Below are 16,307 nucleotides of genomic sequence, written 5' to 3'. Positions count from 1 at the left end.
CGCGGGCGCTGAGCGATGGGTCCGTTGCCGCTGGGCCTGCGGCGCCTCCTGCTCCCGGGGCCGGGACTGGGGCTGGGCGCGGCCCCGCGCTGCGGCGGGAGCTCGGGGAGCGGCAAGGCGCCGCGCCGCACGCTGTATGAGGTGCTGGACGTCCCGCCCACCGCCACGCCGGCGCAGATCAAGGCGGCATACTACCGGCAGTCCTTCCGCTTCCACCCGGACCGCAACGCGGGCAGCGCGGCCGCCGCCGAGCGCTTCGCCGCCGTCAGCGAGGCCTACCGCGTGCTGGGCAGCGCCGCGCTGCGCCGCAAGTACGACCTCGGCGCCCTCAGCCGTGACGACGTGCGCGGCGCCCCCCGGCCCTCGAGCCGCGCTCCCGCCGCGCCGCCCCCCGCCCGCGCCGCCGCCGCCCGCCGCGGCCCCGTGCCGCCGCCCTTCGACTTCGACGCCTTCTACCGCGCGCACTACGGCGAGCAGCTGGAGCGGGAGCGGGCGCTGCGAGCGCGGCGGGAGCGGCTGCGCCTCTGCCGGGAGGAGGCCGCGGCCCAGGGCCGCCTACGGTTCCTGACGGACCTCACGGTTGGGCTGGTCTTCGTGCTGGGCTTCGCTATGCTCTATGGCCTCAAGTAGCGGCGGGCCGGCGCGGTGCTGGCAGCCCTCTGGCTGTGTGGGACCCGTGCGGGGGCTCGGCGTTGCTTCTACAGCCGTACGGCCCCACACCGCCGCCGCATGCCTCGTTTGCCAGCAGACCCTACGCGAGGCGCCCGGTGGGGACACGGACCTTTGTGGCCCCTGACATCTGCTCCACTGGCACTGTGCTGTGACCCCGGTGGGAACCACATCTCTGTTCTGCTGAGCCACGGTAGAGATTAAATAATTGCCAGCGGTGTCTGTGTGCTGCATGCATTCCTGGAGATGCTGTCGCTGATGTCAAGTAATTTCTCTCTGTGGGTTCCATTAATCCCAAGTCGCTGCCTTTGTGCTGTCACACTTGGTACATTTATTGCGCGCTGGTCTCTAGCCTGCGCTGTGACCATGTGTGTCTCTGCTTGGGGCCTGCCTCACTGTGCTGAGCGCAGAGCTCTCGGTTTCGGCAGCCTGAAGGAATGGAACGTGGGCCTCTGGTTGCCTGTGTCTCGGTCAGCGTGTGCCATCACCCGGAGGTGCTGCCCCAAACACCATGGCAGCCCGCCTTGGCGAGGGCTTGCTGGGAGCTTTGCTGTCCGTACGGCCGTTGGGCTGGGAGCGGTACGCTTTTGTCAGTGGCATTATTTGTGTTTGACATGTCTGTGAGCACTTTTTGCACATAGGAGTATTTCCTAGTTAAGTACTGAAGTGATTCAGGAACTGAAGATTGTCTCTAAGAGTGCCTGTCTTTCCTTGGGTGAAGATTTTACCTACATGGTACTGCTGGCAGAGAGCGAAGCTTGCTGGAACACTGTGTTGCAACACCCGGAGTGCCAAGGACGACGTCTGCAGTACTTTGCGCTGTGTTTGCTGGGCTGGACTGTGCCAAAGCCGTGCTGTCCCCTCACTGCTGTGACGCAGGGTTGTGATTTCTCCCATTACAAACAAAAGCAAACACCTCGTGTTTTTCAGCGATGGAATTCTGTGATTAGAGTTGTGATACTGTTGATACTGTGCTGATATTCTGTGATACTGAGCTGAGCCCGAGGCAGTGGCAGGGCAGAGTGCAGTGTACTGGTAGGTGGTTTGTGCTGCTACAGGAGAGTCTCCTGTCTCTTCTGGAAAGAATTGTACCACTCTTAACTGCAGAGGCTGCTGTGTGTTTGGGCAAATTCAGCACAGGAAAAGAGAGCTTTCCAGGATCCTCTGTTGTTGTGATTATAGTCCTGAAACGTTAGCATGTGGAGAGCAGGGGGAGCCTGGCATTCGAGGGCACTGGTTATAGAGTGGAAGCGTCTAAAGCTGTGGCTCTGTGCCAGCACAGCCATGCACTTCTGCGCAGTGAGCCTCATCCCTTACTGCCCCCAGAGGCGACTTCGCAGGAACAGCTTGGCCAGCAGCATTCTCTCACAGGCTGGAAGAGCTCTGCGCAGCCATGGAAGCAGCGGGTGCTACAAGGAGCATCTCTTTAGTTCCTGGTGTTGTGATTCGCCAGTTTTTAAGGCTGTCCTGCCAAACGCACATTGTCTTTGGGTTGGTCTCTTTGTGTATGGTGCTCGGGCTTCCAGGCAGGGAGTGGGTTGGGTGTAGTGCAGCATGGAGCAGGAGGAGCTGAGCGCTGTGCTGCTGGCACTGCTCTGGTCCCTGGCACTAGACAGGGAAGCACTCCTGTGAGACATCTGGCTCTCCTGATCTGTGCTTGTGTCTGAAATCAAGGCACTAAAGCTGGGTTCATCAATGTGCCTTACCGTGGTGGTGAGGGCAGTTCATATTGCTGGTTCTTCCTGTTCCTCTTCAGGTCTCCGTGACACATCCTGAACATTAAAATTATCCATCCATAAACTAACGATGAACTGACGTGTCTTTCTTTTGACAGGCTTGAGCAGTAAATATTCTTTGTACTTGCTGGAAAGTGGGAGGTGGGAGGGTGTTCACTCAGTGACCACAGTAGCCTGAAAATGATGCTTGTGAGGAGGTGCCTTTTTTACCCTGAGACCTGTTGGAGGGGCAGCTTGCAGTCACTGGGAGTGGGTGGGATGGCTTCTGCGGGCAGACTTCACTCCTGCTGCTACAAACAGTGCTGCCTCTGATGTGCTTGGGCTGAGCTGTGACGTATCTGCTGGGTTCACTGCTTTGGAAGAGGTGAGTAAATGCTCAGCTTTGCTGCTGGGTTTGGTTGGAGGAGGGAAAGCCTGGTATGTAGAGTATGGGAGGAATTTCTTCCCATTAGCTGCTATAGTGCTATTTTTGCACTTTGTATACAGTATGCACGCCCATTACAACCAGACACTGTAACACCCCAAAAGTAACATCCCTGTGTCTGGGATGTTACCAGCACCATACCTGCTAATAGGAAGAAAAGCATCACAGAATGGCCTGGGTTGAAAAGGCCCACAGCACTCATCCAGTTCCAACCCCCTGCTGTGTGCAGGTCGCCAACCAGCAGCCCAGGCTGCCCAGAGCCACGTCCAGCCTGGCCTGAATGCCTGCAGGGATGGGGCATCCACAGCCTCCTTGGGCAGCCTGTTCCAGTGAAGTAGCTCTATTCCAGCCAAAAGCTGGACATTGGTTTCTCCAGTTTGTCACCTCTGTTTCTTGGGCAGAATGGCCAGCTGCTGCAAGACAGAAGTCAGGAAATCAGGTGCCTAGAGGTTGGAGGTCGTCTGGATTCACAGACCAGCAGCCACTTTCCAGCACATGAGGTTCCTAGCCTCCCATTGCATTGTGTCCATGCTGTCATCATGTTCAATATTTATTCTCGTTCCCCAGTTGTTTTCCCTGATGGAGAGCTGCCAGGAGCACACGGCTTTCCTTTAGCCAGGTGAGCACACTCTTTGTGAGCTACGTGTGCCACGAGTGCCAGAGAACATCTGGCAGGATTGAGCTGTGATAGCTGCAGTGTCACAGCAGGGACCGTGTAAGTTGTAAAAGCCCACGGGGATCAGCAGCTCATGGAGAAAAAGGGGAAAGAGGACAAAAGCAAAGCTTAGCTGTTGCGATGCTGAATCAAATGAAAGCTCCCTGCAAAGTGAAACAGGTCTGCACAGAGCCTGCCAGCCCCTTGGAAGTCAGGCACAGTCCACAGGTTGGTGCTGCAGCAACAGTGCTGTGATTGCTGCCTTCCTGCTGCTACTTGGGAGCTGCAGGCGCTGCCCCCACACCTGCAGCCATGGCTGCCCTGCAGCCTGAGGGGGCACAGGAGCTCATGAGCTGCCTGCAAAGGCCATGTGCTTGGTGCTGCGCTGGCTGCCCTCCCCCAGCCCAGTCATGGGCTGCTCTCCCTGGCTGTGAGTGGAGTGGTGTGTGGGCATAGGGGTTCCGTGCCTCAGGGCCTCTTCAGCCATCTGGAGAAGCCAGGAAGGACCTGGTGCGTGGCAGGCCTGTGGGCAGGACCAAGGGAGCTGCAGGCTGGGCAAGCAGGGGTCCTGAGCAGCAGCAAGGGGACTGTGGGACCCTGGGACAGCCCCAGACCTGCTTTGCTCTGGGGTCCGTGGGCAGAGCAGTGCCCCCAGCCCTGCTGCAGTGGGTCCTGGTGCAAAGTCCCAGGGCAGAGCTGCACGATTGGCAGCACCTGCTCCCCTCCCATTCAAGCATGCCCTGCAGTGCACCTCTGTTAATAGAGTTCCCCATTAACAGCCCTGCTGCTAGCTCTGCACTGCCACACAGGGAGACCCAGGGGGAATACTGTACCACGTCACCACTGCTGTTGGCAGCCCCACCCCAGGGATTTTATCCCCTGCAGAGCAGCCTTGTGGCGTGCAGGGTGTCCAGGCACCTGCCTGCACTGGGGCACTCCTCTGCCTGCCCACGGCTACTGCCTGCCCACCAAGCCCAAATGCGCCAGGCTGGGGCAGCCAGCTCCACCCAGTGTGGTTGTGCAGTCCCACCGCTCATGAGCCAGGCAGGGACCCAGAGGGGCTGCAGGACCCACAGAGAAAAATCAGTTAAGGCTGCTGCAGTGTGGCACAGGATCGCGCCTCGCTGTGGGTTTGTGTTTCTGACTGCCTTCATGGGCTTGGGAGAGGCTGTTGCTCGCCTAGAGGAACTCATGCTTCTCGGGTCAGAGGGGTCCTGGAGCTGATGCTGAGCCCGGGAGCACTTGGCCCTGGCAGCCCAGTGGGAGGCGCCAGGCACACCGGCAGCTGTGCTGTGTTCTGGATGCTGTGACTCCTCCAAGACAGCCACACGAGCTCCAGTGCCAGTCCCAGTCCCAGTGCTGCTTCAGGTCTTGTCTTGCAGGGAACTGGCACATCTCCACACCACTGCCAGCGTTCAGCCCATGCAAGTGCTCCGCCTGAGCCATGTGCTGTGTTGGCCTTTCTCTCCCAAACGTGAGTAGCCAGATCCCCAAGGAAAAGCCTTGTGCTCACCCCCAGACCCCATACACTGAGCCCTCGTGGCTCAGCACATGGCACTCTGTGTGTGCAGCAGCACTCATCACACTGCTCCCTCAACTCTGCCTGAGCCTCAGGGCTCTGGGGCACCACAGCACAGCCCACCAGCACAGCCCTGAGATGGGTGACATAGAGCTTCCCCAGGGAGAGGACCTGTACAGCATGATCCCTGTGGCTGGCCCTTTATCCTCGTCTTAAAGCCATGTTTTAACAAACCGAAGGGCAGAATCAGCAGCATGGGAGTGGGGAGGAGTGCCACAGGGCAGCGGCTGAAAGATGCAGAGCTTCCCCACTACCTCCCGCCTGCATCTCCCCGTCCATCCCCTGAGACTGAGGACCACAGCAGAGCAGTGTGGGACAACACGGGGTACGTCCAGCAGAGCTCTGCTCAGCGCTCTGTGGCCTTTTCCTGGGCACTGAGAGCACTGCAGGGTGCACCCAGGCTGTGCTTACCTCCCATGGGTGTTGGGAGCAAAGGGGAGCTGCTTGGCACAAGGCCCCCACACGGCCCCAAACCGTTGCCATGTGTGGGGCTGAGCTGGGGGGCTACACTTGGTGCCTGGCCGGGGGGGAACCGCACTCCTCGTGCTCACGGGCTCTGTGTCCACCCTGGAGCAGCCATTGCCACCCCCGGGTGCAGCCCAGCCCAGGGGTCTCTCCAAGCCAGGGAACCGCCTCTCCCTGCCCCATCCCCCCGCTCACAGCCGGACCCACGCGGTGTGGAACAAAGCCTTTATTTGGGGAGCGCATAGCGGGCCGTGCTGCCGGACCTCCTTCCCCACTGCCTCCAACCTCCCGGGCCCACCGACGCACTCTCTGCCCCCCTCCCGCAGCGGATGCAGCCGCTTCTTCCCCGCACGCAGCAGCTCCCGGAGTTCCGCGCCCGCCGTTCCCCGGTCCCGCACCTCTACGGCTGCAGCGGCTCCGGCTCCCGGCGGCGGAAGGGCCGGGGGCTGAGTGGGGTCGCGTGCGGAGCAGGGTGCGGGGCGACCGGCGGCTGTCCCAAGGCCGGGAGACGGTGCTTGGGCGGCACGGCGAAGGGTACAACGGCCGCCGCGGGGACAAGGACGGCGGGCACGAAGCCGCAGCGCAGCTCCAGGGCTTTAGGGGAGGCCGCGCCGCGATCCGGCGCCGGGTTGAGCCCCGGGGTCTCCCCCGCAGGGTCCCGGCCCATCTGCAGCAGCTCCTGTAGCTTCTCCAGCTGCGTCCGAGAGACGTGGGAGCGCGCGCGGCTCCGGCAGAAGGACTCCAGGAAGGCATCGAGGGGCACCTCGTGCGCCAGGAACCTCTGCATCTGCGCCTGCGGGACGGGCGGTGCGGGTGCATCGGGCGGAGCGCTGTACAGGCGAGGTCCCCCCCAAATCCCCGAGCCCCGCGCCGTCCCTCGGTGCCCGCATACGGCAGGGCACAACGCGGGGCTCTCACCCGCCTCCGCTTCACACCCGCTCACCTCCGCCTCCGCTTCGGACGAGTCCAGCGCGGCTCGGAGCCGATCCAGGGCGCGCTGCGGACCGCACTCCTCCAGGTACGCCTCTGTGCGGGGACAGCGCGGCGCTGCCGGGAACCTCCCCTCCCGGGGTCCCCCCTTCCGGCACGACGGGCGCTCCCCCCGCCGGGAAGCCCCGCACCCATCGCTCCGCACTCACCCAGGCGCCGCAACTTGGCCCGGCACGCCTCGCGCACCTCGCGCAACTCCTGGTATTTGATGGCCAGGGCCGCCTTCCCGTCCTCCAGCCGCGGCCGCAGCGCCAGGTTGTCCCGGGCCAGCGCGCTGTTGGCCGCCAGCCGCTCCTCCCGCTCCCGCTGCAGCGCCTGGAACTGCGGCGGGCGGTGAGCGGCGCGGAGCGCGCATCGCGCCGCATCGCACCGCACCGCACCGCACCGCATCGCACTGCATCGCATCGCACCGCACCGCATCGCACCGCACCGCACCTCACCGCACCGCGCCGCACCGCATCGCACCGCATGCCGGCGCGGCCCTACCTTCCTGCTGAGGCGGACAGCGCGCTGCAGCCGGGGCTCGTCCTGCAGCAGCGCCCGCAGCTGCCCCGTGCTCAGCGCCCCGAAGCAGCGCGGGGCCCCGGGAGGCGCCGGGGGCCGGGCCATGGGCCGGGCACGGCCGGAGCCCCCCCGCCGCCGCCGCCAGCACCGGGAGCCGCAACCCCGCGCCCGGCCCCGCCGCGCCGCCCCGCCCCGCAGCCTTAAAGGGGCCGCCGGCGTGCGCGGGGCCGTCCTCGGCTGTGCTCGTTCTGCACCGCACCCTCTGCGTGCATCCTGCATCGAGCCTACACTGCGTCCTGCACTGCACCTGCTGTGTGCGTCTGCACCTGTTGTGTGCAACCTGTGTGCACATCCTGCTTCGCAGTGTGTAGGCCTGCATTGCACTTGTGCATTCTGTGCCCATGCTAGCACTGAGGCCACTCTTGAATGCTTTGCTGCCCGCTGCTGCCCTCAGCGTGCTCAGGGCTCAAGACTCTGCTCCCCTGCTGAAACTTCAGGGAGCATCCCTGCACCCCAAAGTGCCACCAGCACCTCGGTAGGAAACAGGCACTGAGTGCTGCACCCTCAAGGTCCTCCTGCCTGGCTGGCGCTGAAGGAGAAAACTGTGCAAGGGGCTGTGGGGTCCAGTATTTCATTGTGAATTTAGGAGTTCCTCTAATAAATGACTACAGCAGTTTCTAGGGTGGTCATCCTGACCTAGATGTACGTCTTTGCTGTATCTAAAGACACACCTGCAGAGACTTGTACAAAGGCTGGTTCTTAACTGGCCAACAGCTGGTTTCACCCTGATGGGCAGCTGCACGGAGTCGCAGAACTACAGGGATGGGGAGGGACCTCTGGAGCTTCCCCAGTCCAATTTCCCCCAGCAGTTCTGTGCAGCAGGTTGCACAGGAAGGCATCCAGACGGGTTGTGAATGTCTCCAGAGAAGAAGGCTGCCCCACCTCCCTCAGCAGCTCTTCCAGGGCTCTGGCACCCTCACAGCAAAGAAGTTTTTCCCTGTGTTGGTGTGAACTGTCTGGGTTTGTGCCTGTTGCCCCCTGACCTATCACTGCACAACAATGGCCCAAGTGGAAGTCTTCCTTTTCCCAGACTCTCTCTTACCACCGTGGTCTCTACCATGTGGTTCTCACTCCTCTCTGCAGAAGGACAGGGGGAGAAAATAGGATGGAAAAGGGCAAATGTGTTGAGATAAGGAAGAGAAGATCACTCACCAATTACTGTTAGATCCAATACAGACCTGGCACAGGGAGATTAGTATGATTTACTGCCTGTTGCTAACGGACAAGAGCAGTGAGAACTAACGGCAAACTTAAAACCACTTTCCTCAAACCAGCGTCCCTTCCCTCCCCTGAGCAGAACAGCAGACCATTTGGTCTCCTGATCACGGAATCACAGAATCGTAGGGGTTGGAAGGGACCTCTTGGTCATCCTGGGCTATGTTGCTGCTCTGCTCCTGGGGAGCTTGAGCAGAAAGCAGCAGCACCTCTTGGTCTGGCAGTGCAATCGCAGCTCCATTTTGCCTGCCGTTAGAAACAGCAGAGGCACAGGGGGAGCAGCACCATTATTTCATAGCCTGCTCAGTGACAATCCATGGCATGGGACCTTCTGGCTTTGGAAGCCAAAGCCACTCTGAGGACAGTGGGAGTGTGTGTGCATGGGGGGAGCACCTTCCCGCCACCCACCCTCCCATTGCTGCCACCTCTTCCAGCCGCTGCCACTCTCACGGAGCTGCCCTGGGCGCTCCCTCCCCATGCTGTGCCCATTGCAAAGGAAAACATGGCCTTTTCCTGGGACGGATGTTCCCTTCTGGGTTAGGGGATGACTGACTGTTGGCAGAGGCACGTTTATGTTTTCTAGTCCATCTTTTGTGTAGCAGAATTGACCCCAAACCAGATCTGCTCTCTCATTTAACTTTGGGCGCTTCCAGTTCTGGAGATGCTCCCATCTCCACAGAGGGCCCTGTGACGTTGCAGTCCCTGTAGGGACTCTCTCCTCAAAGTCATGTCTGTGTGGATCCCAGCGGGATTCCTAGCCAACACACCTCCCAGCAGGCACAGACCCTGGGCAGGAACAGATCCATGACATGGGGGCAGCACCACAGCACGAGTGCAGGGCTGTGAGCACAGCAGTGGTGTGGGATCGTTCTCTCACGTGCCTCATCCCTTCTGCCCCCCCCAGCGCAGAGTTACAGGTCTGTTCTCTCAGTGTAATTGATTTAATTAACTAACATCCATCCCAATACGTGGGACCTTCCCCTCACTGAGCCCCATTGCTCCAACCAAGCACCCACTGTGGGATCTCACTGGCTGCAGCAGGATGTACAGAACAGACCGGTGATGTACAGTGAGCTGAAGGAAGCGCGTTTATTAGCTGCTCTAACAGACACCACGGAGAGGCGCTGATACGCGGACATTTGTGGCACGTGGCCCTCCTGCTGCTGTGAGTTCTGGAGACAACTAACAACCACTGGTGAAATGTTACTCCAGGGCTCTGTGTTTTCCTCCCCCGTGGAAGGTACACACAGAATTCACACATTTTGCAAGTATTTTTTTTTCCCTTTTTTTCTTGATTATGAAGAAAACAAAAATTAATCATTGGCAAGCACAAGGAGAAATGGGCAAAGAAGGGGAAGAGAGGGGAAGAGCAGATGGTATTTCACCAACCCCCAGCACCCTTAGGCTCCCTCTCTGCCCCAGAAAGGCCCCAGCCTTGCAGAGCATCAGAAGCAGACAGGAGGGAGAAGAGGCGCTAGCAGTACGGAGCTGGTTTGATGAGGATGAGGGAGGATTTGCAGTCCCCTTTGCACAGGCTGCCCCACGTCAGGCCGCCCTTGAAATTCAGCCGCACGGAATAACAGGACGAGAACCACCACCCGCCCTCATAGCTGTAGGCACAGTTCTTACTGTAGTTGTCCTGATCCCGATCTTTGGTGGAGAACTTCATGTTGTCATGCATAGTGCTGGGATTGTCTGAAGTCATGGCATCCCCCGCTGTGCCCGCGTAGGAGCCCAGCCGCAGCCGGTAGCCCTGGGCCTCATCCTCCACGCTGAAGAGGTTGTAGTCTGCAAACTTGACGTTGTTTGCGTTGTCTGAGATGACGAACCTGACCTGGTAGACCTTCTGCTTGGCGATCTGGTGGATGTACTCGGTGCCCAGCCAGTAGTCGCCGCGCACGCTCCCGAAGCCGTACTTGTAGGTGCTCCAGGACTCGGCCCAGGTGACGGCTGTGTCCTTCTGGTTCCTCTGGATGACCGTCCAGCCCCCGCCTGTGGTGTTCATCTCGCAGTACACCACGAGCTGGTGGAGGCCCTTTGGCTGGATGATGTAGACGCCGCTGTGGCTGCCAGGAGGGATCTCACTGCAGTCCTTGGGCCAACCTGGAGCAGAAATGTGATTGTTACATCTCACCTGACACAAGGAGACACCGAACACGTGGGATTACTTCTACACCTGTCCTATTGCACACGTTCCTGGGATGTATTCCTGCCATGTGACTACAGGAGTAAATTAAAGTATTGAAATGATCAAATAAAGAGTTGGATTTCATGTGTTTCCAAGACAGAAATCAACCTTATGTGGACGCACAGGTCCCACTGCCTTCAAACAGGATGCAATGCAAGCTTGTCCAGGTTGGATCACTGCAGTGAATCCCATGTTGCCTGTTGGTTATGTATCACCACACAGGGAAATGCCAGTCTGGACTCTGAAGCCACTTGTACGGAAGGTTTAGGGATTCAGTCATCTTAGAAACCCTGGAGAGGGCGTGCTCAAGAGATGCATATTGCTCATAATGATGTCAGGAAACACTTCTTTACAGAAAGGGTGTGAAGCACTGCAATGGACTCCCAGGGAGGAGGCTGAGTCACCATCCCTGGATGTGTCTAAAATCCGTTTGGATGTGGTGCTCAGGGACACGATTTGGCGGAGGGCTGTTAGTTGGGGTAGCATGGTTAGGTTGTGGTTGGACTCAGTGATCTTTAAGATCTTTTCCAAACTGAGCAGCTCTGTGATTCTATGATTAGGACAAACCCATTGTGCTGACCCAAGTGGCAATTTAGGGGTTTTCTGACTTGTTTCATTTGACCACAGACTTTCTGTTCTCCAGAATGGAAACTCCTTATGCAGTGAATAGAAATGCACTTCTGGGTGAGGACTGGCTGTGCGGCCGGAGCTGTGCTACCCATTGTTTGCACCCAAAGAAGCCGTGCCGTGTGGCCATGGCTGGTGCTGACTCAGCCAGTTCAGTTATGCAGTTACTCTCTGTCTTAACCAGCATTGTCATCAACTGCACAGCCAAAATCAGGTAATAATCAGCCACCACAACCCGAAGGCAGATAACGAATCATCAATTTCCAGTTTGGGTGTTCAAGCAGAAAATTCTCTCAGCACATTTTAAGTGCAGAACCCGGCTGGTGCTACGGCCTATCCAGGATGGTGAGCCGTGGTACCTCTGTTGCTCCTACAAGTGCGTACAAAGGGCCTGGAGCTCTCCACGAGCCTCTGGGCTCTTAGTGAAGGTGAAATCTTGTGAGCAGATGTACTTCTTGCACAGACTTACCATGAGCTGCTGGTGGGTGCGGGGCAACATCTCTGACCTGTCGAACGTGGTGGTCCTCCTCAGCTGAATAGACAAGAGCAGAGGAGACAGGAGTGAGTTTGAGATCAGACACTGCTAGGATAGCATGACCCTCCAGATCATGATCCTGTTGTTGTGGCTACTTCTCACTCCAGAAGACATTCCCTGCAGGTACCAGGGCCACCGGCAGCATGGGGGAATTTCCGTGGGTCAGATGCTTCCTTGTCGAGAAGGGTTTGAGCACCCTGCACATGAAAGGACCCCAGTAGGTGATAGCAATACCAGGAATGCAGTTGCTAAATTACAGTAGGAGTCAGGAAGGGACAGAGGTAGAAGACGGATGAGGAGAAATAAATGTTAGCGTGGCCACAGGAGAACAGGCTCTGGTGTCTGGGACAGACAGGGGCTCAGAGGGGAGTTTGAAGGACTGCTGGAAGAAAGGATGGCTCAGAGTAAATGAATGCAGTTCTCTCACAAGGGCATCTTGTGTACGTCCACAGATGAATCTGTCTCACCTGTGAGCCCAGGGGCTCTGGGGTTCAGACCAGTGGGCTCACAGAGGGGTTGAAGAACTTGATGCCATGTAGCGGATGAGGCGGGCTGCGATCAGGGGACTCTGGGATAAGACAGCACACATTGTGCTGGCACTGTCCACACACAGAGCAACGTTGAGTCCATCCTCCATGACACAGGGCTGGAGTTGGGCTGGGTTGGGGCACAGAGCTGCATAGCATCAGACCAAACATGACCTTGTTTGCCTCTCCATATTACACAGGAATACTTACCGGGCTGGACGGGCTCAGGGTGAATATTCATAATCTCATCCATCGTTCCATTTAAGAGATGCAAATTTTTTATGTCAAAGACAAGAGGCATTGCCAGGGCCAGCAGGGAGGTGAGAATCAGGAGACAAAGGCACTGGGTAGCTGAAATGAGAAGAAATTGGGGGCGGGGAGGCAAAGAAAAAAAAGCACATAACTCTTCAGTTAATCCTATTTGACACTTGCAGAGTAAAATAGGAAAATAAAATTCTTTCTTTGTGAAGCTCCCTCTGGAGCTGAAAGTCCTGTTTCACCTATCTAGAGGAGCTACCAGATGTTCACTGACAAACACCAAATACTTGTGGAGTCATCAGCAGGAGCAGCTGGTACCAGTGATTTTTCTTTTTGAGACAGAAAAAGTGTGAAAACCTCATTCAAACCCAAAAGTCATCAGAAATGTCTAAGAAATCCCTGTGAAATCCATGTCTTGGGGCTGGAGGGTGAGCAGGGAGGGGGGATCCTCTTTCCTTCCAGCTCCTGTCACCCCTGGCAGATGACAAATGTGTCCCCTTCCTTTAGCCGCTGACCCCCTGTTCTGCCCTGGGCTGCTGAGTTCAGCAGAGTTCCTTGAGGTGGTGAGAAGGAAGATGTTCGAGGCAGGGCTGCCTGGAGTGGGGGGCTCTCTCCTGGGGTGAGCATCCCTTCCTGTGAATGCTGGAGCTCCCAGCTCTGTGCTGCGCTCTGCAGCAGAGCTTTTCTAAACCACCCAAACAATTCACTTCTCAACTGCTGCATAGCGTTTGATGATTCGTGTTTAGGGACGTGTTTGAAGACATCTGGCCTTAGGGCCACTGGAGAAGCAACACTCCTCCTGCTGCTGGCCCTCACCCCAGGCAGGGTCATGGAATTCCAGCAGGATGGAGATGCAGGAGAGGAAATAGCCACTGCTGGGTGTGCTGTGACAACTGTGTGCCTTCAAACAGCTAAACTCCACATCGTGATTCCTCTTCTAGCGCTCCTTACACAAGAATATCTAAAAAACCAAAAATCCATGTCCTGCACTAAAGTATGTCATATTTTCTCTGCAGAACAGACCATTATGAGGAATATTCAGCCGACCGGTGGTTTGTGCAACGGCTGCCTAGCGCTCCACCTGCACACAGCGTGCACCGAGCAACGCGTGCAGCGCCTGCTGCAGCTCCCACCCAGGGCAGCAGGGGCACAGCAGCATCGTGCTGGGACAGCTGGGGCAGCAGGGAGCCCTGCACAGACCTACGACCCCATGACCCCCCACCCAGCCCGCACTCACCCATACTGTCTCCGAAGGGACCCTGCAGGGCAGAAGCCGGGCGGATTTGGCCTGTGGGAGGGGTGTGCGGCCCAAAAGTTATAGGGCTCTGCGGGTAAGGGGGTGGGAGCACGAGACCCAAACCGCAGCACTTGTCCCGCGGTCTGTGACAGCACTTTGTGCCTTGTTTGCTCTTCATCGTGAAGTGACGCGTCCTTGGGCACAGAAGGCTGTGTCTTACGGAGGTGAAGAGCTTTCTTCAGAAGCAAAGCAAATAGCAAGTTGCCCATGAGGCAGTGCCTCGGAACAGCTCCGATGTAGGCAGCCCCCATCCCCCACCTCCCCCCACTGCTCACAGGGTTTCCCCAGGGAACTGTGTCCTCTGAGCACCTGCCAGCGTTTCAGCACATAAGTAAACACCCTGATGGCGTTCCTCTCCCAGGTGGAAATCAAATGTCAGGGCATCAATTGCTCTCTCCAGAACAGGCGTTGAGCCCAGCAGCCATGGGGAGCCCACCTTGGCCCTCAGGAAAGAGGCACTGGAGTGCTCCTGGCAAGCAGTGCTTTTTTCATCTAAGCACCACATTTCAAAAAGTCCCACTCCAGCAGCACAGCGCTGCTGTTGTGCAATCTGTGCTGTGCTCTGCCGGACTCACTGCCCCTGCAGCTTTGGGAACCGGGGTGAAATGAACATGGAATAATCTCAGTCCAAGCCTCTCTCTGTAAATAGGAGCACTTACAACACGGATTTCTTCAAGAAAATTCTAGTCAGACCTTTTTCTGTGGATCGGTACCGTAGAGAGAAAAGCAGACTTTGTGGTCTGCACAGCCTGGTGGGTGCAGAGCGTGGAGCCCAGTTGTTTTCAGGGGTGCTGGGATGAGAAGCAATGGATCTAAGTTAGAACAAGGGTAATTCAAGTTGGGGACTATCTACAGCCTGAAGTTGGTCACATACTAGAACAGGTGTGCAGAGAGGCTGTGAGTTTTTCTTCCTTGAAGGTTTTCAAGTGTTGACTGGATGAGGACATCACACTGTAGATCTGCATTGAGCAGAGGGGTCAGACTGTCACTTCCAACTTAAATGAATACATGAATGCTGTGATTCTGCAGCTCTGGAGGTCCACAGGGCAGGATGAGAGGCAACAGACACAAGGGAAGGAAGGGAAATTACAATTAGATTAAGAAAATATCATCCTGAGGCTCTTCAAACACTAAAAACAAACAAAACAAAACAAAAAAACAGTTGTGGAATCTCCATTCCTTGACATGTTCACAACCAACCTTGACATGACCCCAAGCAGCCCATTCTAAATCACAGACTCATTGAACTATAAAAAATCATCTGGGTTGGAAGGGACCCCTAAAGGCCATCAGGTCCCACTCCCTGCAGTGCACAGGGACACCCACAGCTCCATCAGTGCTCAAAGACCCTTCAGCCTGACCTTGGCTGTCTGCAGGGATGGGGCACCATCGCCTCTCTGGGCAACCTGTGCAGTGCCTCACCACCCTTAGTGTACAAATCTTCATCCAATCTAAATCTAGTTTGAAACCATTTTCCCTTGTCCTGTCACAACAACCCCTGCTAAAGACTCTGTCCCCTTTCTTACAGCCCCTTTAGATACTGAAGGCCGCCCTTAGCCCTCCCCACAGCGTTTTCCTCTCCTTGCTGCACAGCCCCAGCTCTCAGCCTGTCCTTGCAGGGATGTGTTCCATCCCTGGGATCATTTTTCTGGCTCTCCTCTGGATGCACTCCAACAGCTCCATGTCTCTCCTGTGCTGAGCACTCCCCATCTGGACGCGGTGCTCCAGGTGAGGTCACAGCACAGAGCAGAGGAGCAGATCCCCTCCCTGCCCTGCTGGCCACACTGCTCTGGGTACAGCCAGGGGACGGTTGGCTTTCTGGGCTGTGAGGGCACACTGCTCGTGCCCAGCTGCCACCCACCGGTACCCCCAGATCTTTTTAGCAGAGCTGTGCTCCATCCTTACACCCCATAGTGGGGGTTGCCACAACATAGCTGCAGTTGCACTGGATTTACTGAACCTCATGTGGTTCTCCTGGACACACAGCTCAGCCTGTCCAGGTCTCTCTGGACAGAATCCTATCCCTCAGGCATGTCGAGGTGTCATCCAAAACTGCTGAGGGTGCACTCAAACCACTGTCAGTGTCATTGATAGAGATATTTAAGAGCACCGGTGGCAGTACTGACCTCTGAAGGACCCCACTCAACACTGATTTCCATAAAGCATCCCTGCCCTTTTGTGGAGGTCAGACCAGCAACATTCGAAACTCATCCTACTCTTGGTTACCCCTTACCTCTCCAGTTCCCTGAAGAGCACTGCTTCCCCTGCCCTGCATGTACAGCCATGGCACCAGGCCGTGTGTAAGATACAGAGCTGGCTGCATCAGAGCATGCTCTGTGGTCACTTTATGGGCACGAAGAGCTACGGCAAAAGCTAGGGGACACAGTCTGAAGGCATGTGAAGCACGGCAGACCTACACAGCCAGGTGCAACTTGCTTCTTTTGGGATTAACTGCTGGTGTTATAGTCCCGAGTATATCAGTGTGTTCTGATGGCCAACCAGCCCCACCTGCGGCCTTCTCTTGGACCAAGCCATAGAATCACGGAATCATAGACTTATTACTGTTCAAAAAGACTTC

General features: G+C 57.1%; 3 protein-coding genes across 3 annotated transcripts; 1 reads left to right on the top strand and 2 right to left on the bottom strand.

The window, feature by feature from the left end:
- Positions 1-15: 15 nt before the first annotated feature.
- On the top strand, positions 16-2,473 carry DNAJC30 (DnaJ heat shock protein family (Hsp40) member C30). Its single transcript, XM_042879760.1, has one exon. The coding sequence runs from the start codon at positions 16-18 to the stop codon at positions 628-630; it is 615 nt and encodes a 204-aa protein (XP_042735694.1). The 3' UTR covers positions 631-2,473.
- Positions 2,474-5,734: 3,261 nt separating this feature from the next.
- VPS37D (VPS37D subunit of ESCRT-I) lies at positions 5,735-7,127 on the bottom strand. Its single transcript, XM_042879845.1, has 4 exons — positions 7,005-7,127; positions 6,668-6,839; positions 6,472-6,554; positions 5,735-6,321 (listed from the first exon to the last, which is right to left on the bottom strand). Exons 1-4 carry the CDS (start codon positions 7,125-7,127, stop codon positions 5,929-5,931), a joined length of 771 nt encoding a protein of 256 aa, XP_042735779.1. The 3' UTR covers positions 5,735-5,928.
- Positions 7,128-9,372: 2,245 nt separating this feature from the next.
- On the bottom strand, positions 9,373-13,862 carry LOC122184805 (fibrinogen-like protein 1-like protein). The gene is made up of 4 exons (XM_042880040.1): positions 13,670-13,862; positions 12,385-12,525; positions 11,582-11,644; positions 9,373-10,400 (listed from the first exon to the last, which is right to left on the bottom strand). The coding sequence occupies exons 1-4, from the start codon at positions 13,845-13,847 to the stop codon at positions 9,772-9,774; spliced, it is 1,011 nt and encodes a 336-aa protein (XP_042735974.1). The 5' UTR covers positions 13,848-13,862; the 3' UTR covers positions 9,373-9,771.
- Between the last annotated feature and the right edge of the window lie 2,445 nt (positions 13,863-16,307).

The sequence above is a fragment of the Lagopus leucura genome, unplaced genomic scaffold (genome assembly GCF_019238085.1).
Source record: "Lagopus leucura isolate 7727_CA_CO unplaced genomic scaffold, USGS_WTPT01 Super-Scaffold_100024, whole genome shotgun sequence".
Lineage (NCBI taxonomy): Eukaryota > Metazoa > Chordata > Aves > Galliformes > Phasianidae > Lagopus > Lagopus leucura.
This window is presented reverse-complemented; position numbering and strand designations above follow the sequence as displayed.